Raw genomic sequence first — 21,152 nt, forward strand, 5'->3', positions numbered from 1 at the left:
GAAGACAATTAAACAGAGACAACTAGACAAGCAGCTGGCGGGTGGCCAAAATATTTTGAAATAGACTGCGAAAAGATGCTAACATTCCAGACTCACGATCCTTCCGTCCTCCATGTTTGACACGAAAATGCCTCTGCTACTTGATCCAGAATCCAGGAAATTCCTGAGCCGAAACAAAGGAAGAAAGGTCTTCATCCACCTTACAAAACTTGATCTCTCAATCACCATATCATCATCATTATAATCATATATCCCCCAAGCTTTGACATTCTATATATATTATGTGTTGTGGCTTGCAAGCTATTAGACCTAAAGAATAATAGACTTTGCCCACTCAACTTACTCCCTTATTTTGATATCTCATATATTTTAATTTTTTTTATTTAATAGTTAAGAAAGTGACTATTAATATATTGATATATTTTTTTATATTTTTTAAAATGAGAAAAAAAATGAAAATGTGATTTGGCCTAATGATTACTTGCAACAGGCTACTCTAAGTGGCAGAGTAGCACTGCTCTAGGCCTAAAATCGTCCCAACCTGTCAATGCCATAACCCTAAGGCCCTAAGCTTATTATTATTTGGTGCTGGACAGGCTTCAACAATTTTTTTTTTTAATTTTTTTCGTTCTCCTGCCACCAAGCAAGTACTCAGGAAAGAGATTTTCGAGTTATCAAACGGTCATAAAAAAAAATAAATGAGTTAAGAGAATAAAAGATGGTGTAACCAAAAAGAAGCGTTCTAGTGATAGTGGAAATTTATAGGGGAAGAAACCTTAGTTAGATTAGTCATTGTTTATGCACTTAAATTTGTCTGCTCTAATAATAATTATTAAGTGCAAACGCGTAGTAATTTTATCCTATCATAAGATGTTATGTTGATTAAAATTAAATTACATTAACTTCTTGTGATAGGATGAAAATATCACATCATCTCATGTTCTCTACTACGGTATGGAAAGGACATACACCCAAGTTTATAGAACAGAAAGGAGAGACAATTTTAAAAACAGAGTTAACATCGTATGACATGAATTTATCTTCGACCCGCGTCATTTTATTTTTTGAGAAAAAAATATTGCATTTATTAATAACAGACATTACAAACTGGACATGAAACATATATTACAAGCCAATTGCAATACTAATAGCTTCCTAATATACATCCGTGATTGACAGGTTTAACTCAAGCTACAAAACTCTATGGATCTAAAGTCTGAGAGATAGCACAATTTAGTTCAAGATAGAATTAATCAAACTCCATACTCTGTTTAAGACGGAGTAGAGTTAACCAAACTCTACACTCTGTTTAAGACAGAGTTGATGACACACTCTATAAATGAAAGTCTAAAAGTATTTTTTTATTTTTATTTTTTTAAAAATAAAAGACATTATAAAAATTAAAAATATGAAAAAATTACGAAAAATAATTTGTACAAGTTTTAAATAGACAAGTTTCATACAAGTCTTTGTAAAAAAGTAGACCCTATTTTAAAAAAATATAAAAAAAATTATTATTTATTAGTAGAACTTATTATTTTATAAAAAGTTTGTATAAGACTTGTCTATTTATATTTATATTTAACATTACTTAAAAATTACGGATTGGGGAATGGATAAGGGAGCCCATGGGTCCGATCAGTGCTGTAGGGTCCATATTTGTCGTTTTCATAGACCGGCAAACGACGTTAGCGCTATATTTCGCCTGCTATGCGCAACGCGCGCATCTTACCCCGCACACAGTTTCACGGCTGCGTTTTTCTTTTCCACTCTCTCTCTCTCTCTCTAACTACCTCGTAGCTGTAATTGCTCTTCCCGGTTTGGTGCTTCCCTGTTAAGAAAAAAACAAGTTTGGTGCTTTCCCGTCATTTTTCTCGGGGAAGTTTTATCTTCCAAACCGTCGAACTTCCTAGGCAGAAGAGACATAGTTACTTATGTTTCGGATACGACTTTCATTCTTTTTTTAATGATAATAGAGGGCGTTTGCCTCCCCATCTGAGATACCTGGGATCAAGCTATGGACCGATGTTACCGTCTCTTTCCTTGTCTTTCCGATCCTGGTGCGTAAGCTCCCCAATTATCTGTCATTTTATTTCCATTTTTCAACAAGACAAGCATATCTTTTGATGGGTTCTAATATCTGGGAAGTGGGTTTCAGCGCGGAGATCTTCGCTGGGTCTGAAATTGGCGATGGTGATGGTGCATCTGGTGTACGCTGGCATTCTTTTTCTGTTTGATGAAGATTTAATAGAAAAGACGAAAAGAGTGCCATGGTATGTTGGTGTCTCTTTCCTCAAACAAATTTGGAATTGGGTCTTTAAGATCTCCTCAAACTCTTTGTTTAAAAACTATTTCCTTAGTTTAAGTCCATGATAGCATACAATTTCACTAAATTGTATCTAGCTCGTATCAGCCAAAAAAAAAAAAAAAAAAAAAAAAAAAACAACTTGTGACTTGCTGAATTGTGTCCTTTTCGGTGATTAGTGCTGCTGCTTACCGAAGGGGAAAGATATTTATGGTCTGAACTATTCTTACCAAATCTAAAACTTCAAGTTTGAGGAAATTACTATGACGCAGCGCTGAAGACGTATTATCTGTGGATTGTTTAATGTGATCTGTGAAAATATTGGCTTGGGAAAATAAAAATAAAAAGGAGAGATGTGACAAAACTGGTTTCTTGAAAATGAGATTATAATGTTATTGATTGCACACGAGTAGTCAACATTTTATTCTGATTGAAGAGCCATTTCGGGCACAATAGGAAAGCCAGGAGGTGCTGCTGGGCTGTTGTCAAGCATGGAGCTTTGTTATCATTTGTGTAGAATTTATCATAGTTGGTTTAAATTTCAATCGCCTCCTTGGACTTGGCACGCTTCTTACTAGCGAAAGTGTTTGTTCACATCCCGCAAGCAACAACTTGTGAATGCAGTAAGCAAAAGATTTGTTGTTGTTGCTATTATCGGTCCCCCCAGATTTGCATCTCATTTCCAGTGTCCACTTTCCCTTCCCAGCATGTCAATATGATTATTGCTTCTACATACTTTCCTTTTGGAGTTGGAGAACTGATTCTAGGCCCCTAGGGTTAAACTAGAAGTGTAATTTAGGTTACTTTTGGATGTTGAACTGAGTTGAGTTGAGTTGAGTTGAGATGATAAAAATATTGTTAGAATATTATTTTTTAATATTATTATTATTTTGAAATTTGAAAAAGTTGAATTGTTTATTATATTTTGTATTGGAATTTGAAAAGAGTTGAGATGAGTTGAAGTGGGTTGAGTAACCAAACGAAGCAGTATTGGTCTTTTGAGATAAAAATAGAATTTTCAAGATCTGACTATGGATGAATGTATACATATGCACAAGTGATCTGTTCATAATATGTAAACTGCTTTTATGATTGCTTTTATTTCCCTAACTTTCCTAATAATTGCTTTGTTTTCAGGTACATTGCTTTATATTTGTTGTTGTTCTTTGCTACGCTGGTTCAATACTTTATTACCTCCTGTTCCTCTCCTGGGTAAATATCGATTCTAATGCAATGCCTCAAGACTAAGATTCTGGGTTGTGCTTATAACACATGATATCTATAATTTATTTTAGTTTAACATGATTCCTTTTTTTCTTGTTTTTTTATTTTCAGCTATGTCATTGATGTGATGAGAACTATTAATGAGAAAGATTCAATATTTCAAACGCCATCAATGGCCTCAAAGTAAGCACTAATTTGAAAAAAAAAAAGTTTTGGTTTACCATTAAAAATGAGGAACTTAAAATACCTATAAAAAATGAGGAACTTAAAATAATTGAAGTTTACAATTTATGCTCATCTTACTATTTATTTTATTTTTAAATGTTTAAGCAAAGACAACCTGCTTCAAGCAAAAACAGAAGCTTGGTTATTACTGAGGATGGAAGTCAGTTGGGAAGAAATCTTCTAGGAAGTAACACTACATCGTGGTCAAAGCTTGTTATGGACTTGTATCCCCCTGGAACATCTGCAAGGTAGGCATCTATTCTACAGGTTTTTGAAGTGTATTTATTGGTGAAACCTCTCTGAAGAACTTATTTTATACATGCATATTTACGGGTAAAAACTGCATTAATGGGGTAGTAAAGGACAAAAGTTTGTACTAACTACATGTTTGGGTACAAGAAATTTTCACAATTTTTAGGAAAAAGATTTCAATTTCAATCTAAACATCTTTAAATCTAAAATAAAAATTCTATTTCTCAAAAAAAAAAAAAAAAAGAAAAAAAAATTCCAATTATTTGCCTTGTAAAATAAAAAACACATAAACCAAAACAAATTTCACAAAAACAACCATAAAAAGAATCATATTTCAAACAAGTTTTCAAATCTACTAACCCGCTTTCACAAAACTCAAAACAAAACATATTTTTAAAAAACTCTATCCAAATTTTCCTGTCTACTTTCACAAAACCCAACATAAAATACATCAAAACTTTTTGTAAAAGTTCTCAAACTATTGTGAATTTTTAGCTATCTGCTTGTAATCTTTTATATGACATCAATAATCTGTGTATCTCGCATTACATTAACTAGATCAATAAATTTTGTTTAAATTCACATTACTTTCATTTCATTTTTGCATTATATGTAGAAATAGAAAAATAAAAAATCCATATTTGGAAAATTCTTAAATAAAATTAATAATATTGATTTTTTTGCTAGTCAGATTAGTCAACATTTATATGTGAATGAAAAAGCCATATTTGATTTTTTTTTTTAAATAAAACTAATAATATTCAGCTTCTATAAGTAAAAACTCATTGATATCAGTAGGCGTAGCCAATACACTGGATGTATACAATAGATAACACCTATCTAGGAAGAAGAAGTGGATGCTAGGAAATCATACTAACTGCTTCCTTTTGGTTCTTGCAGAACTTGGACTTGCTCCTATTGTAATGTTGAGCAGGTAGTACCATCTGAGTTGAGATTCAATCAAGTATCTCTTGCCGACCTCTAGAATGCTTTTTCTTCTAAAATTTTGCATCCTTACCTTATGTTTGAGTTGCCTTTTTATGTCCTACAGTGTCATTAGCGATAAGAGCCTTGGTAAATACTTATTTGTTAGTAATAAGCTTGGGAACTTATCTTGTTCTATAGTTGATAACTTGATAGACCAGGACCAACCTTAACAATCTTCTGACAGAAATTGATTCTTCAAGATTCATTTTTTCTTAATCAAATCCAAAAGCTTTTTTTCCCCTTTATTCCCAAATCCCGCATCTATTTATCAACAAATAGATGAAAAAAGGAACACAATAAAGGTATCACCAAGAAAGTGTAAGATCAAGAACGGTTGAGTTTAGAAGTGTTTTTTTTTTAACACTTTATTCCATTGGTAGGTAGTAATAGATTTCAATGGGCTGAACTTCCATGAATTCTTTGTATCTCTAGATAACTCTATATAATCATGCTTAGGTGTCGCTCTTGTATATGTCCTGTGTACTTGGGCTATGCTTATTGTCATCTATAAAATTCTTGTCGATCAATAAAAAAAAAATCATCTAGGAAGTGCAAGGATACTGGTAACAAAAGCACTGATCATCATAGAAGGTGATTGAGAAACTTTAACTATTTCTCGTCTGGATGCTTATAAATAAACAACTATATTTCATTGGGATGCTTGGAATAAACTAGATTCCACCAGCAGAAGTGTTTGAACAGTCAGAGATAAGATTCTATCCTTTAGTTGTTTAGATTTTATCTGTTAGACATTCTGCTTTTTTTCCTTCTCTTGGGTTATGTTTCAAAATAGTATCATATATTGTCCATATTTCATTGCACATGGTTACTGAAATAGATATGTAGTTTGTTGCAAACTAGCTGACATTTTTGGTGTTTAGTACTTAGATCTCTGTCCACCTTGCTTATGGTGATTATTTCTCTTATATGCAGCCTCCACGGGCTAAGCATTGTCATGACTGCGACAAATGCGTTCTTCAGTTTGATCATCATTGTGCTTGGCTTGGAACCTGCATTGGCCAGGACAATCATTGTCGATTTTGGTAAGTTTATGCCCTTGCTGAAGAGTCCTTTCTGGTCATTGATGTCAGTCTTCACCAGCATTAAATCCATGTTTATAGTGATATGCTATGATATGGTGCTTTTTTATGAACGTGGAAATTCACATCTCAGATGTTAATCATTATGTCTTTAGATCATCAATGTTCTGTATCTTTATGTATTTCTGATATTATTGTCTCTTTATGTGTTTCGCGCATAATTCTTATGGTTAGACTGCTATACTTTATGTACTTTTCGAATTTGAAAGTTATTTCTTTTTTATTCACCTAGTACGTTTCGAACATACGACCTTGTCCTCCACTTTGTTCTTACAAGAGTATGAAGCATCATTTGAGATAGAGCTTATTGACTAAAATTGGAAGTTACTTTATTTATAAACAAATGATTGGAAGTTAGGTTGCTTCTACATTACCATCTGATGTTGGTTGATCAATTATGCTTGTGCATGGTTGTAGTAGTAATAAGTGGTAATATAAAGCTTGTCTCACTTCATCAAATTGATGCTTATTTCCCATACAGGGCCCTGTAGCTGTTAACTGATCAACAAAAGAAATATATGCTCTATACTCTATAGTTCAACCTTCTAAAGAAGGAATGTAAATGATATAAATGCATCACTAAGTTTTAGTTATATGCATATCAAAAGTATTTTTTCAGCTAAGGATATCTCTGCTTTTTGTCTCAAACCTTAGGTGGTACATTTGTGGAGAGATGGCACTGTGTATCTGGACGGGCATTTTGTACATATCATACCTGAAGTCTAATATATCAAGAGCTTGGTATGCTTTTTTTTGTTGTTGTTTAGCTTCTTATTTTATGATAAAGTTTCAGTTTCTTATCCAATTCTTGATGGACTTGATGTCTATGGTGTTGTTCTCTTAAGATCTCACTACCTAGAGAGTAAGTGAGAAAAGTGGGAAGGTGAAAAATAGTCAGTAGTTGGAACAGTTGTGCTTAGTGGTGTTCTTTTCTTTAGTATAGCCATCTATGGGTTAAGTTTTAGTTTTCGTAAGGTATTGTGTTGAATTGAATCTGAAATTGGATCCTGGAATGATGTCATTATCAGGTGGAAGGATGCGATCATGATACTGCTTTTGATTGCTTTGTCAATCGCCCTCATCTTTCTGCTGCTTCTACTCCTATTTCATAGGTATGCATTGTTTGTATACAAGTTTGTTTATTTCCTGTATGAGATTTCTTATTTTCATTTGCCTCCTGCATCTGCCTGTGAATATATTCATAATTTGATGTTTTTCAAAAAATTCATAATCCTTTCACCTGATTTAAGATTGGAAATATTGATGGAGCCAACTTACCTAGGATAATCCAGAACCAAAAGTGCATCATCAATGCAGTGTTTATTAGATCATTGTCCAGCCTAGGGAATCAGTGCTGAGAATTAGAAAATGAATTCATGCTAGGTATTGATGATCTGTCATGGTTAAGGTCCCGAGTCTAATATAGTTGGCTTGTTGTGTTACTTACCTTTTAGCATAAATTGATTTCAATTTTGTTTGTTCCAGACCATAGTACGTGGCTGAACATGAACCTATGGAGTTTTAATTGTAATATGTACTCTTGGAGTGAGCAAGTAGCTATTGATCTTGATAACTTCAAACATCCATAATGATTGGGTAGCTTGCGTCCTTTGGTTTGGACTTTGTTTTGCTGCAGTTATCTTATTTTGACAAATCAGACTACCTATGAACTCGTGAGACGCAGACGCATCCCATATCTAAGGTTAGTTGATTTTTTTCACTCTTCTAGCCTATATTATTTGTTTAAAGTTGTTTGTTCCTTCCAAGATAAGTCACTTCGTCAGGCTGTGATATATGTACTGATTTGCAATTGGATGTTCTTTTTATTTGTCATTACATGGTTTAAAATGCTAGAACAAGTTGTATGATGGAAAAAGAGAATAAAAAGCAAGGACATAGGTGTACATCGTTGTTATGAATCCTGCTTAGATGGTTGGACAATCTGTTGAATAAGAGTTATCTGAATCAAGTTTATATATTCAACCCAAGTATGTGGTTATGGGTTGGAAACATCTGAAATAAATTAAAAAAAATAACATGGTTACCACACATCTTTGATTTCTTAGCTTATTCACTTGATAGTCTGTGTTCATGTCAGGAGTATTCCTGAAAGAGTGTATCCTTTTAGTAAAGGAATTTGCAAAAATTTGTATGGCTTCTGCTGTGCTCGAAGCAGCATATACAGCATGGATCCGCTACCCACACCTCAGGAAATTGAAGAAAAGTTGAGGCCATACTCTTGTCTTGAGGTTGTGACCTGCCGATGCTGCTGACCTTGCTTAAACGAACAATGAACCTGACATTCGTTTCCTGCAATTTCATTGTGACCTTCTTGAAGAATTGTGCCTCCGTAGTCATTGTGAGCTTCATGAAGGTTATCCTCAAGCTCTTTGTTGGATCCTATGCTTCATTTTTTTTTTTTTTCGAGTTTGTAGGTTTTGTTAGTGATATGGTCCTTGCAAATGAAAGATTGTGATACCGGTAATTATGAAACAGTCGACAAGAGTAAGATATGGTTAAACGATGAGAACCACCTGTATTTGTGAAGCCAACATTTGTGGAGATAAAATTTCTTAAAGTTTGTGTTTATATTGTCGTCTATTTGAAGGTTCATTCCATGCCGAAACCCTAGTGTTTATTCTTAACACTTTGAGATTGCAGCTTTAAGATATTAGCTTTAGAAATCTCAAACAAACGATAAGTAGTGGCCAAAAGCCGAAGCCCTAAGCTTTTTTGAAGAAAAACACTTGCTGTTAAGAAATCCTTTTCTTATTACAAACAGGTAGAGTTGTGGTGGTAGGGATCATTGAACTTGTCCATGCTCAGGATTTATTTTCAAATGTGATTTATTCAAACCCCCCGACTAGCAGCAAATGCATAGTTTCATTTGGCATGCCATCAAGGAATTTTGGTGCATTTCAATCTGTCAAAGATTCAAGATCTCTACACCTTTTGGTAGTTCACCAACCAAGTACCCCATAGAAGAGCAGCCCCAAGCCTAAAACCAGATGACAGAGAAGGCTATGGACTACGGAATAAGATCCTTATGGTATTTGGAAATATATTATTCATCAAATTTTTCTTATTTTTTTAATCAAATGATTAGCCAGATAGCTGAAAAATATCTACCCATAAAAAAAAGAAAAGATTGTTTAATTGACACACAGATTGTTTAATTGATATAATAATCAATATGAGGTTGTGTCGCCTTTCCCTTGGAGGTATGCTGCACAACAGCAAACTATAACCACGTATAAATCAAACCACTCTGGCTGGCTTCACCTTAATTGGATTCTGTAACCGATTACTGAGGCTTGAAGAAACTGGCTTCAATACCAGTATCAATCACAACATAAACCCCAGCAGCAGCCAATACACCACTTAGAGCAATCCCCAAGACCCCTAGTACCCAATTGAGCCACCACATTCCGCTATACATCTTAGGCTTCTTAATCTTGAGCCACATGAAGCATGGGTACGCCAGTGTTACCGGCAGTGCTAGTCCTCCAACCAAACCAGCTAGGCTTCCCAAAAACGGAATTGCCACCGCCAAGAAGAAGCAACCATACCCGAACATAGCCCGGAAAACTGCACGTAGCCACCATGGACACGGCTCCTTCTTTCTGATAGTGTAATTGGATTCCATGTAATCAAATATTGGCATGGCATAGATTTGGAATGAGCTTACTGCATTAACTATGACAAACAAGCTAGTTAGTCCTAGCACCGACCGTGACACATCTCGTGAATGGAATGCATAGAGTGCTGAAAGCATTCCATTTTCTGGGATCTGTCAAGACACAAATTCTCTTGCTTTAGGATAAACATGATACAAATAACTTGGTCATTTTAATTTGGTTTATGAGGGTGCAATATATATATATATATACCAGCTGCCCATAAGCCCAATAGCCACCAACTGCAAGAGGAAATAGGCATGCAGCTATGATTGTATAGGAAACCTTGACTCCTTTCCACATTGGTACGCTCGAGGGATGCTTCTCATCTGATGGCATGGTGGCCTGCAACATACAGATATTGAATTGTTGAATGTGAACACAAGACTAACACATGATGGGTTTGAATTTAAAAATAATAATATTTTATTAAAAAGGTGTGCCATGATTATATAATAATTATGTCCATATCATTTCCTTTACTCAGAGCCTATGAGAGGAATTGTCTACTACAGATCTACAATTTTGACAAGTTGATTGACTACAGTGAGCTTTGGAACTAGGAGGTTTGATTAACAGTTCCTTTTTTATCAAAGAAAAGTAAAGAGTAGAGAAAGTAAAACGTGAAACATTGACAGAGGACTTATCGTCAGAGGATTTAACAACCAAGCTTTGAACAAAGTGCTCGGAGGGTTAAGAAAAATTCTGCTCATTATCTTCATACTGCATATTATATATAATTTTTTTTTTCTTATTAAATATGTAGTATATAGATAATGAGCAGAAGAATTCGATTAATTTAGAAAGAACAAAACCAGAAAATAAATAAAAATAACTGTAATATGTGGAAATGATGCGAGGAAATGATGGTCGCAAAGCCCAAAGGGCTAATTAAGCTCGGGGTTTATCCTTTTCGTTTTGACTGTTGTAGGTGCTTATTTCTATAACTTCCAAAAGCACAAACATGTGAGAGGGAATTAGTGGCATGCATATACCTGAATCTCAAGAATAAGATTGTGGCCCCTAAAAGCAAAAGCAATGATCCCAAGTGCATTAAGCACATCAAAAGAACGGTCAATCTGAGTGTTTCCCCTCACGGGATTATAGGACACCCCCGAAAGCCTGCCCTCTGCCACTGACACAACCCATATCAAAGTGCAATACGCAACCGCCGTGACGGCTCCGATCAATGACACACCGGCTATTGAATTCAAGTTTGGCAGCTGTGATAGTAACACTGCTGCGCAGGTAAACACCAAGTACCATTCCACGCTGGTTAGCGGCTGGGAGCATGTGGGCCCGCATACAATCTGGTAGAATTGTTTAGAGGTTGATCCACCGATAATGATCAGAGCCATACAAGTACCACCCGAGAGATACATGATTGGGAACATAGCCAGCCACTTTCCAAGCTTTTCACCTTCAACATTGGAGACAGATTCGACCCCCATAGTTAATAATACATCTAGACATCTCATCCGAGAGAAGAACATTAATAGAGTAATTGTTGAGTTTTACGAGTGTAGAATCGAAAGCATAAGCAATAAGAGTCATGAGTTGTTTCTTAAAGACATCAATCATACCAAAGGCAGCACAGGAGAGTTGGAGGTATCGGCTGTAGCGCATCCCAGTTTCAATTGATTCGTGGAGCTGCACGAGTACCCATAGGGTGTAAAGCTGCCAGATGAATGCTAGGGTCAAACCAATTATCCCCCATGTCCTGCAAAAACAATCAAAAAGTTATATATAGAAACTTGAAAGCCATGCATTGAGCTGATAAGAAGCAGCTTCAATGAGAATACCACTTCAGCTCTAATGGAGTTTTGAGTGACTTACCAGCCAAGGATCGTGAAAGCCACAGGAAGCACAAGAGCCTGAACTCCAATCCCAGAACAAAGAGTGTGAAACGCAGCATAGTATTGGTTACCATTTCTGGACTCGGTGATGGGAAGCCAAGCGTCCTGGGGATCAAGCTTGGTCATCCTGAGAGCCTTCCTCATTGGGCTTCCAAGAGGAGTAATGAACCTTGGAGTTAGGGAGAGCCTTGGGTTCTTGGGGTTTTGGGTGTCTTGTTTCGAGGGGCTCCTGCTGCACCTGCATGCTCCCCATCATGAAGCAGCGGCGACCTTGACAAAGATGGTGAGTGGTACTGAGAGGGTGGACATGACACAGGCGGAGTCAACACAACCGGAGGTGTTGGGGCAGCTGATCGTGGTCTCGGCGTTAATGGTGCCGATCTAATCTCGTTCTGCTCGCTCATTTTTTGACGTCGCTCTGCTTTGGTTATTGAACCATGCAATTTGCAAGCTGCCTCCTCCCTCTCAGTCTTGCAAGTACAAAATGCTATCAGGCCTAACACGTTATATATAAAAGCTGCCTAGCTAGGTTGAAGGAAAGAGCAGGTGGGGGGTTCGTTCCAGGGAGCTTTTGATGACCAGCTTGTTGAAAACTTTTGAGAATAATTTAAGGCAATTTATTAACGGACAATTTTGGCTGGCTCTGTCTTTGAATTATCGAAGAAATACGAGAAACTAACCTTGTTGCGGCGGAAGGTTGTTGCACCTTGTTTTCGACGAATTTGCCCGTTTGTCAAAAAAGGTGTCCTTACGACTCTAATAAAAGTGATGAGAGTCCACGGTCTCTGGTCGGCCATCGGAACGGAACGTTATATGGTTAATTAGAAATAAATGATCGATGATTGTGATAACACATTGATCACATTAATTATGATATATAGAATTTTAAATGATTGTCATTCAACTATATATATCACACGATGGCTGTGTATAAAGAGGGACCATAAATTTCAAAATTATAGAATTGACCATTATAATCCTAATTTTGAAAAAAAGCTAAGGGTTATATTGTAAAACTAATTTGAGAGTTCTATTCAACTTTCAATAAAATATCTCATTTCATCTCATCTGAACTGCGTAATCAAACGTGACCTCATTCTTGCAAAAAATTCTTTACTTTTTCAACTTTTGTACATCATCTTTTCTGGATTTTAACAAACTTTTATTCATCTTTCCATCTATCTGATCTAATTGGTCTTTTAACAAGAGAATTATTTTGTGAGAGAATTAGCATGTAACATACAGCTAGATATTACGTGTTAGAAAGTGCCACATGTCAACCAATAAAAAAATTGACATATGACATTGAGATGCCACGTCCAATATTCGATTACAAATGGTAGAGAAATCCCTTTTAAAAACAAAATTTGTAAAAGCCTAAGCATTTTGAGTGATGCTAGAAATACAGAGGGTCTTTTCCGAATAGAGCCCGGAAGGCTTGAGAAAGTTATTGTTCATTGAATCTATTCGGAAAAAAAAAAAAAAAAAAGAAAAGAAAATAAAAAACCCCTCCCTATGCATGTCATATTATTTTCCGTTTTTCTTTTAAAAAAAGAAAAGAAAAAAATAATAAAAATAGCAAACCATGAAAAACATTTCTAACAAAGTGAAGAAAATGATTTATACAATTATAGAAAATGACAGTTTCGCATATTTTTTTTAAAAATAGGCATATTTGGAACTAAAGAAATTTATTTTTAACGGCGAGTCCTGTTATTTTTTAAAAGATAAGACTTACACATTCTAGATTATATCTAGCAATATAATTAACCAAATGATAGTGCTACGTCCACCGTTCCTAGTTCTCGCTAGAAGCTACCGTTAGACGTAATTGGTTTTTTTTTTTTACATGTATTTTTAACATTTTTAAATATTTTTTTTTAAAAATCACAATATTATTAAAAAAATACTTTCTTAATCATTAAGTAAAAAGAAAAATTAAAAAATAAAATAAAAAAATTCCAATAATAAGAACTAAGGGTGATAGTATCATTTTCCTTGACCAAATGAGTCCAAAGATGTGGGCTAGAATTAGTTGCTTCCTTTGATGACCAGAAAACAAATGAGCCATCATGAAAGATCTGTTTTTGTATTTTTCCTCTTTTATATTCGTGGGAGGGGGTGACCGGTGAAGTATATCCGTTAAATAATCACACCATTTACATTTTATATGACAGTAAAGTTGACAAATGATCACACTCTCCTTACAAATTTAATAATTCTCGCATATGCGTAATTTAGTATCTATGAGATACAATAGCATACATAGACCATCTCTAAATGATTATAAAAGCAAACAAAAATTGATATCCAAGCAATCTATGTTTTAGGTAGTGATTTGCGATACTTCAGTGCTTCAAAGCGAGCAGCAAGTGCATCATAATCTGGCAATTTGGGATGCACGCGAAGGGCTGTGTCTTGTTTATCATGACATGAAGGTACTGAAGGTGGAGGCCGCTCGGGCGGTGGACAAATGCCACTGGGTGGTTCTTCCATCTCAATTTCTTCATCACAGTCTGATTCATCAAACTTTATGTCTGAATGTCTAGAAAGTGCATTGTAGCTCTGCCTCCCATAAACCTTTCCACCATTCACATTAGTAGTCAGCTCACTGCTTACACAATGAGACCTTCCAAAACTCTCAGACTCATATTTGCTCCCTGTAGCGTTTAGCTGATGATCCATATTCTGTAAGTTAACTGCAGAATGGTCATTTGGCATGAAGGAGCCAGTAGATTTGCCCGAAAGGGTATCAAATGCATGGTTGATATTTGAGTCATTCGACTTATTAGCAAGGCTAGAAGCTCGAGTGACTGGATTGAAGTCTCTGTTTGCCAAATAGGCAGCAGCTTGGGCAGCAGCAATTGCTTTCTTGGCAGATTCTGCAGCTGCTTCAGCAGCTGACACTGTGTCCTCAAAATGCTTATTGCCATTTTCTCTACAACATGTTGATCTAGGTAAATAACAAGAATAGAATACATTTAAAACTAAATTTTTTATGGTGAATCAGAGGTGAGAATAACATATTGGGTGACATACCTGGTAGTTGGCTTATTCGACTCAGCAGACTGAGTCGGTCCGGGCTTCAGGGGTAAGCTGGTAGCACTAACGAAAGTGTTTGGTCCTTCCTGATCAGTGAAAGAAAAAACAGAATTTTGGAGAAAAACAATAAAAACTCAAATGTAACAAATGTGTGCAGCCACAGAGAGAGAGAGAGAGAGAGAGTGTGTGTGTGTGTGTGTGAATATAAGGTACATACTAAACGCTCTTCTGGAGCCTTGAGAAGCTCCAACTCAGATTCTGTTGTATCCCATTGAATATTGTGTTCTTTTGCTATTTCCTTCATGATTTTCAACTTCACTTCACCAGTAGGGGTTCTGACAGATAGCTTGTCTATTAACTACGAGAATTTGGAGGGAAAAATGTTACAAGAGAACATAACATTTAGAGTTCAACAGAAAAGATGGCTAATGTTTGACTCACATACAAGCTAATCAATGAGTTTTTGCATGACATATGATTAACAAAAGGAAAGGAAGATGGTAGTTACCATGCGGTTTACACCACCGTTAGGTCGCAGATCAGTAGCTGCAGATACAAAATCTTTCCCATATTTTTTCTCAAAAATATTCCTAATTGCCACTAGTTCTGGAATTTCTGAGCACCTTGGAGCAGCAAATATTAAACTAGCAATCCCTTCTTTGAGATCTGCTGGGCATTCCCTGAAATAATTAGATGCATATCAGAATTCCATGTATTCAAGCTTTACAGAGTAGTAAGGATAATTCAATTCTTTCACCTTTGCTTGGCAATGATCTGAAGTCTGGACACAACCAATTCACAGAAGAGCTCAATGAACTCATTTGCAGCCAAAACATTCTGTTCTCTGATAACATGTTCAACCTGACGGTGAAATTATTGGCAGTTATGAAAATTAGTGGTCACAATGTTTGGCAAATGTGTAAATAAGCCTGACGGTGAAATTATTGGCGGTTATGAAAATTAGCGGTCACAATGTTTGGCGAATGCAAATAAACCTGACAGTGAAATTAGTTTTTACTTATTTATCAACATTCTCTTCCTTTCTGAAAAATCCTTAATTACAAATAGGAAAAAATATAAAAGAGCACTGGTAACATGGAATTTAAGAAATAGAACCATCTCAGGCAAATGCTCACTGATAAAAGTAGCTCCCAGGTACTATTCTAGTGTGTCCTTACTCCTTATCCTTTCTTCAAAACCTTTGAGTCATAATTACACGTACACACACCAAGTATAATGAAACTTTGCACTCTGACAGCAAAAGGCTGATCCAAACCTCTGATAGCAGTTGTTTGACCATGTTTTCTCTTCAGATCCAAGCTCGGCCTAATCATAGTTTTACTTATGAAGTTTTTTGAGTCTGTGGGAACAGATGGCAGAGGCTGCCTCAGAGGAGAATTCGGGAGGATCCACAAGTAGATATTTCAATTTATATTTTATGGTTTGTTGGGGAAATATCTGACAGAGTTTGAAGGGTTATTCTTAACAGGGTGTGCAAATTGTAATACTCATCTTTTGATAATGGATTCTTGCAAAAATGCTTCATCCATGGATGTAGGTTTTCAAAGCTCATTAATCTCTGGTGTCTTCAGGCTTTTTCTCCCCTATATTTTGTTTAGAACTTTCACAAAACATACATTTTAATACTAGTAAAATTTCATCAATACGAGCAAAAGGCACACTCATGTATTATTTATTGCATATGAGAGAGTTGTCTATCTAGATACAAGAAAATCATGAAAAGTGATCCCCTTAAAGTCTCTAGACTTGGCAAAACATACTAATTCTAAAAACCACAACATAGTGGACCATCCATGAACTTAGTAAGAGTTGTTAGTATGCCTTATTTAGTAAAATACAAAACAATACAGCTTGCATAATGAGGAGAAAAAAGGAAAAGAAAAGAGAAAACCATGATACGCCATTTCCATTCAGGAATCCATTAGAAAAATGCCTTAAACAGAAAGCATAAGTGAGGTGCTAATTAGAAACGGTTTGTATATAAAGCCAGACAACAAATCACTTTTTTTTTTTCAATTTAGATATGGTCTTCCAATAACTGCGAAGACAGTAAGGCATAACCAATACTAGTTTTGGCAGTTTAACTGACACAATCCAGTGCGCAAAAAAAAAATCTTTGTACATGAAATAGAAACAGAACTTTGAGGACCGGAAGAATGATTTCAAGTTAATTATAAGGTGTAAAAGAATTTTTCTTGTAAGGATGACACTGGATTAGGGTAAGTCCATCCCCTTCTAACAACTCCTGTAATATTTTTAAAAGACACTGAATCTTAGCAAAGCATCAAAACGACCATAAACCTACAAATGCTTTACTCGCTAGTCACTACCTTACAGAAAGTTGTCACGTAATTCAAGGGCGTGGCCACTCTGGCAACGTTAAAGTGAAAGTAAGTCCTCATACCAAGTAAGTGCAGCCAGCAAAGGCAGTGGACTCCTTTCAAACTCTCTAGAAGGTAAAAACCACCAGCTCATTCAAACCAGATGTCCAACTACCATAAACAACCCAAGATAGGGCCACCGAAGGAAATCCAACCAATTCCATTCCCTTTTTTACGATGCTTAAAAGACAAATTTTATTTCCTCTCATAGTAGCGTTCTCATTCTATTGCAGATTTTCAGCAAACATAATATATATTGCTGATAGTGACCCCTAGGAAATGTAATAAAAAAACTCGAGCAATATTTTAGCACCAACATGGCAACACCAATATAAAAATAGACGATAAACAGATTCTACCACACCCCAAATCCAAAATAATATCAATGCGGGCTCCGATGGAAAAACCCAAAATAATCTTTAACGCTCGGTTTGTTTCATTTCAAAGTTCTGTGTAACACCCAAAATAGAAACTTAAGTTTGACAATTACCCGGATGCGAGCAGTGGCATCTTGACCGGACTGTAGAAGCAACGCAATGTCTCGCCGCATCTGCTTCACCACCACCTGTCTCTTGTTCCTCAGCAGCTTTATCCTCGCCACCGCCATCTTAGCCGCTGTCTTGCTGTTATCCATTTTCCATTTTATTCCAAAGGAAAAAGAATGTAGAAATAAATAAAACACTATCCTCTGCTCCCAAGGAATTACTCAGTACCCAGAATCAATCACAGACCAAAAAAAAAAACGTTTACACATTTTCTTAGCAACCAAACAAAAACGGGTGTGATCAACTGGGAAAAGAAAAGCAAAAGGGGGGAGAGAGAGAAATGTACCATTTGGAGGAGTTGAAGCCACGGCTGAAGAGAGAAAAGCTGAGCTTCATGAGATTCCTGGCGTGGGTCATGGCTACCCTTGTCGCAGTCATGGTAGAGTGTATGAGAGAGAGAGAGAGAGAGAGAGAGAGAGAGAGCGACGTTGTTTTTTCGGTCTTTTTCAAGAAGTGAAAACGGTCGCCTGAGTTGTAAAGTAGATCCGTTCGGCTCCTGATAGGATGAGGATCCGATGGTTCCACTGTAGGCACAGGCTGATCATTTTGTCTTGAATCTTGGATGAAATCTATATTCTATTCTGTACGACCTTTGTTCATGTAGCAAAGGAAAAATGTAGCCGTTAGGAAGATTGACACGTGGAAGAATAAGGGGAGGATTCGATGATTGTAAAGGAGCAGAGAATCCGATGCTCATTGAAGGGGCCTTTGGACCGCAGGGGTGGGGAGGGCCGGGGAGTACTAGCAACTTTCAATTAAATTAGCAACGCAAATACCCAATTTCTTTTTCTATAAAAAGATAATAAATTGGCAGAAAATAAAAAAAGAAGAGCATGAAAATTTGAAACCCCACGTCATTTATTGTTCATTCCAAATGGTCCGATACTAGAATGTACCATGTTTTTTGTTATCTATGGGATGGTTTGGAGAATATAGATACAGCAGAAGCATCATTTTGGGGGTGTTGGGTTCCTCCATTTATGGCTTATGCTCTGCTCATGATTGTAATTTTCTTTCACCCTATTTGATTACTGAGAAAATCCAACAAGGGATCAGGGATCAAATCTTTCATCCAGAAAACATGAAACATGCGTTTTATGCCCGATGGATCCGCTAACATAAGAAGCAGACAGCTGACAGAAAATCAAAAAACCTGGCCGACCATACACAAATAGCCGACCCACATTGCAGTCCGCACAACATTAACTACAAAAATGCCGTTCAATTGTCGGCCACGTAATCTAGACACCAAAAGTGGATGCAATGTCTTTAATCTTTTTACACATGGTTACAGAATTACGTGAGACAAGGGTTAGTTTCATAAAAGGTAAAGGGTGCAGGAAGGAATCCTCACATACTTTCCTAAACCTTCCCTATAGATTTTCAGGTCCCAATGAGCAATTGATAAAATCACAGTTCAGTCTGATCCATTATTTTATTCTTGTGTTTAATTTGTTAATCGCATCAAGTATATATATAAAATGAACTTGATTGATCATTGTTTAAACAAGAACGACAAAAAAAAAAAAAAGGAAATAAAACAAGGGCTGATCGAGCAAGAACAATGCAAATCATATTAAAATTGCAATTGTGTTTCTTTACATTTTGATTCATGTACATGGATAAACATTTGAGAAGGTGATAAAAGCCAGAGTATGAGATCAGCTAGTTAGAAATTATATTCAGGATCAATACTCTTGCTTGGATCAAGCGCCTAAACAAGCATTCCAAACCTTTCTCAAGGCCTTCCATGCTAACATCCAAAGCACCCAACCTAATCTGTGCAGATTGTATCTTTTGTGCCTCCATATCTTGGCTTGAATTGTGCATCAAGAGGTTGCCAACTGCTGTATCCACCCTCTCCAACTCATTCTGCATGTTTCCGGCCTGTTGGTCTTTGCCTGCAAGTACACCTTTCTGCAGTTGTTTGAAAACCAATGACCACCTGCTACTGCTAGGCTTTGGTTTCAACACTGGCACCGAAAGGAATAACAACAGCGAGTGAAAGATTGAAATAGTACTGAAGCTTGTTTCCGCAAGTACTCTGACCACTGCGGGGAGGGGATCATCTAGATCTGACATGGGGAGATCCCGAATTGGTTATGATCTATCGGCTTCAAGGATGCTAGAGACTTGACAATCTCCTTTTTCATCAGTCTTCTTGAACAAGTATAAGAAGTGACAATGCTTTCAACACTCAAGTCTCCAACCCTTTTTCGGCGAAGAGCTGATTGAAGTTCTCGAATGGATTCTTGCATTGAGAGAATAGCATCTCTGGTTTTGCCACACACATCCAAGTATCCCAAGGAACCTTCAAGCAAGTCATTGACCCATTTCTGGTGTTGCTGTTGGGCAAGAGCTTGTTGGGTCAATGGCAAATTCAGAAGATCATCTATGCATCTATACAATTCACCTAACAGGGATAGACCAAGGCATATTGTTTCTACCCTTTTTGATGATGAAGTTGATGCCTCCCAAGATTTAATCTTGTTTAGCTGTTCTTCAACTCTTAATGTGCTCGGATGAGATCTAGCAGGCAAGCTAATGGATCGAAGGCTATAGCGTTTAGATGGCTTGGGGGAAGAGGAAGCCATAGTTGATCTCTTCACCATGGAAAAGTTCAAAATTTAAGATGGACTCAGTGAGTTTTATGATTCATTCATAACATACTTATACAAAAGCATTTAGGGAATCTGGGAAGGGACAAAAAAAACCCCTATAGGTCCTCAAAGTCAATGTGATCAACATGTGGAGGCAGGGTGGGCTCTCTCTTTAGTCTTTATGGAGCGGGTCATGTTCTCACGTAAACCAAGACCCTCTTTTTTCAATACATTCTTAAGGTATATTTGCTCACAAGAAATGTTTGGTCTAAAAAAAAAATCATAAAGTACTATTTTATAATTTCAAATAGCTTAATGTAGTATGTGAAATTAATGTAATTAAACTTCTTTATATATATATATATATATATATATATTATAAAGTAGATATATATGACGTTCACGTTGCTTTCATTATTGGGAATTTGTGTTGCACCAAAGACTGATTCATTTGGCTTTTCTTCTACCGTGCCCCACCACTGCCAACATATGCTTATCCAAGGTTCAACGTCATTGTAGCCATATATAGAGAAGTGTAGCCGGCCAAGGTCCTCTGGATGTCAAGAACCTTGGGCCTGCTGAAATCAAGATCTTCAAGGATGGTGGTTGAAATAACATATAAACGTGATATTATTATATGGGTGCACGAGTCGCATGCTGACAACATGTTCCCCTTAAGGTTGCAGCTTGCCAATGTATAGGATATCATTAGTGACCTTATGATATTTGCTATTACGAGGCACATATCACATGCACGTTTAGTTTTATAGTCCATGAATCTTCCTAATATTTTCCTTCACCTTGTTGATGTGAGATGAAATGAATGCTTACAAATGCATAGGAGGCTAATCAATTTCTATGAAAATGGAATCTCAGGGGAGAATAGATGCCATTTTTGTCTCTGTCCTGAATTGTCGTTCTTAGTTCTTTGACTTTA

At 36.4% G+C, this 21,152-nt stretch overlaps 3 protein-coding genes and 1 pseudogene across 7 annotated transcripts; 1 reads left to right on the forward strand and 3 right to left on the reverse strand.

Moving 5' to 3' along the window:
* Positions 1-1,714: 1,714 nt before the first annotated feature.
* On the forward strand, positions 1,715-8,682 carry LOC121262534 (protein S-acyltransferase 10-like). Of its 3 annotated transcripts, none has more exons than XM_041165045.1 (11): positions 1,715-2,060; positions 2,159-2,273; positions 3,443-3,517; positions 3,641-3,712; positions 3,865-4,002; positions 4,907-4,940; positions 5,927-6,036; positions 6,748-6,834; positions 7,122-7,205; positions 7,730-7,795; positions 8,176-8,682. In XM_041165045.1, exons 1-11 carry the CDS (start codon positions 2,018-2,020, stop codon positions 8,201-8,203), a joined length of 852 nt encoding a protein of 283 aa, XP_041020979.1. In that variant the 5' UTR covers positions 1,715-2,017; the 3' UTR covers positions 8,204-8,682. The 3 variants fall into 3 exon arrangements, with proteins under 3 accessions (XP_041020979.1, XP_041020977.1, XP_041020978.1); XM_041165043.1 differs by having other exon boundaries at positions 8,192-8,682; XM_041165044.1 differs by having other exon boundaries at positions 8,222-8,682.
* A 579-nt stretch (positions 8,683-9,261) lies between these two features.
* LOC121262532 lies at positions 9,262-12,251 on the reverse strand (annotated as a pseudogene).
* Positions 12,252-13,764: 1,513 nt separating this feature from the next.
* Positions 13,765-18,271, reverse strand: LOC121263800. Of its 3 annotated transcripts, none has more exons than XM_041166877.1 (7): positions 17,902-18,271; positions 17,561-17,693; positions 15,426-15,529; positions 15,177-15,334; positions 14,886-15,026; positions 14,666-14,754; positions 13,765-14,579 (listed from the first exon to the last, which is right to left on the reverse strand). In XM_041166877.1, exons 2-7 carry the CDS (start codon positions 17,578-17,580, stop codon positions 13,946-13,948), a joined length of 1,146 nt encoding a protein of 381 aa, XP_041022811.1. In that variant the 5' UTR covers positions 17,581-17,693; positions 17,902-18,271; the 3' UTR covers positions 13,765-13,945. The 3 variants fall into 3 exon arrangements, with proteins under 3 accessions (XP_041022811.1, XP_041022808.1, XP_041022809.1); XM_041166874.1 differs by having other exon boundaries at positions 15,177-15,348; positions 17,902-18,229; XM_041166875.1 differs by having other exon boundaries at positions 13,765-14,564; positions 15,177-15,348; positions 17,902-18,173.
* A 359-nt stretch (positions 18,272-18,630) lies between these two features.
* Positions 18,631-20,209, reverse strand: LOC121262225. The gene is made up of 3 exons (XM_041164619.1): positions 19,696-20,209; positions 19,349-19,588; positions 18,631-18,728 (listed from the first exon to the last, which is right to left on the reverse strand). Exons 1-3 carry the CDS (start codon positions 20,207-20,209, stop codon positions 18,631-18,633), a joined length of 852 nt encoding a protein of 283 aa, XP_041020553.1.
* Positions 20,210-21,152: the final 943 nt, after the last annotated feature.

Source organism: Juglans microcarpa x Juglans regia, chromosome 4S, assembly GCF_004785595.1.
Source record: "Juglans microcarpa x Juglans regia isolate MS1-56 chromosome 4S, Jm3101_v1.0, whole genome shotgun sequence".
In the NCBI taxonomy this organism is placed as follows: Eukaryota; Viridiplantae; Streptophyta; class Magnoliopsida; order Fagales; family Juglandaceae; genus Juglans; species Juglans microcarpa x Juglans regia.

Excerpts from the sequence above, each read along its gene's own strand:
- LOC121263800 (XM_041166874.1), bottom strand. The coding sequence starts at position 17,993 with ATGACTGCGACAAGGGTAGCCATGACCCACGCCAGGAATCTCATGAAG. Across the intron at positions 15,349-15,425 it reads CAGATCATTGCCAAGCAAAG|GGAATGCCCAGCAGATCTCA; the intron begins GTGAAAGAATTG and ends TAATTATTTCAG. Across the intron at positions 14,580-14,665 it reads TCGAATAAGCCAACTACCAG|ATCAACATGTTGTAGAGAAA; the intron begins GTATGTCACCCA and ends TTATTTACCTAG.
- LOC121262225 (XM_041164619.1), bottom strand. The coding sequence starts at position 20,209 with ATGGCTTCCTCTTCCCCCAAGCCATCTAAACGCTATAGCCTTCGATCC. Across the intron at positions 19,589-19,695 it reads CCAATTCGGGATCTCCCCAT|TGTTGAAACCAAAGCCTAGC; the intron begins GTCAGATCTAGA and ends TTTCGGTGCCAG. Across the intron at positions 18,729-19,348 it reads CATGGAAGGCCTTGAGAAAG|CGGATCCATCGGGCATAAAA; the intron begins GTTTGGAATGCT and ends TTCTTATGTTAG.
- LOC121262534 (XM_041165043.1), top strand. The coding sequence starts at position 2,018 with ATGGACCGATGTTACCGTCTCTTTCCTTGTCTTTCCGATCCTG. Across the intron at positions 2,274-3,442 it reads AAGACGAAAAGAGTGCCATG|GTACATTGCTTTATATTTGT; the intron begins GTATGTTGGTGT and ends CTTTGTTTTCAG. Across the intron at positions 7,796-8,191 it reads AGACGCATCCCATATCTAAG|GAGTATTCCTGAAAGAGTGT; the intron begins GTTAGTTGATTT and ends TGTTCATGTCAG.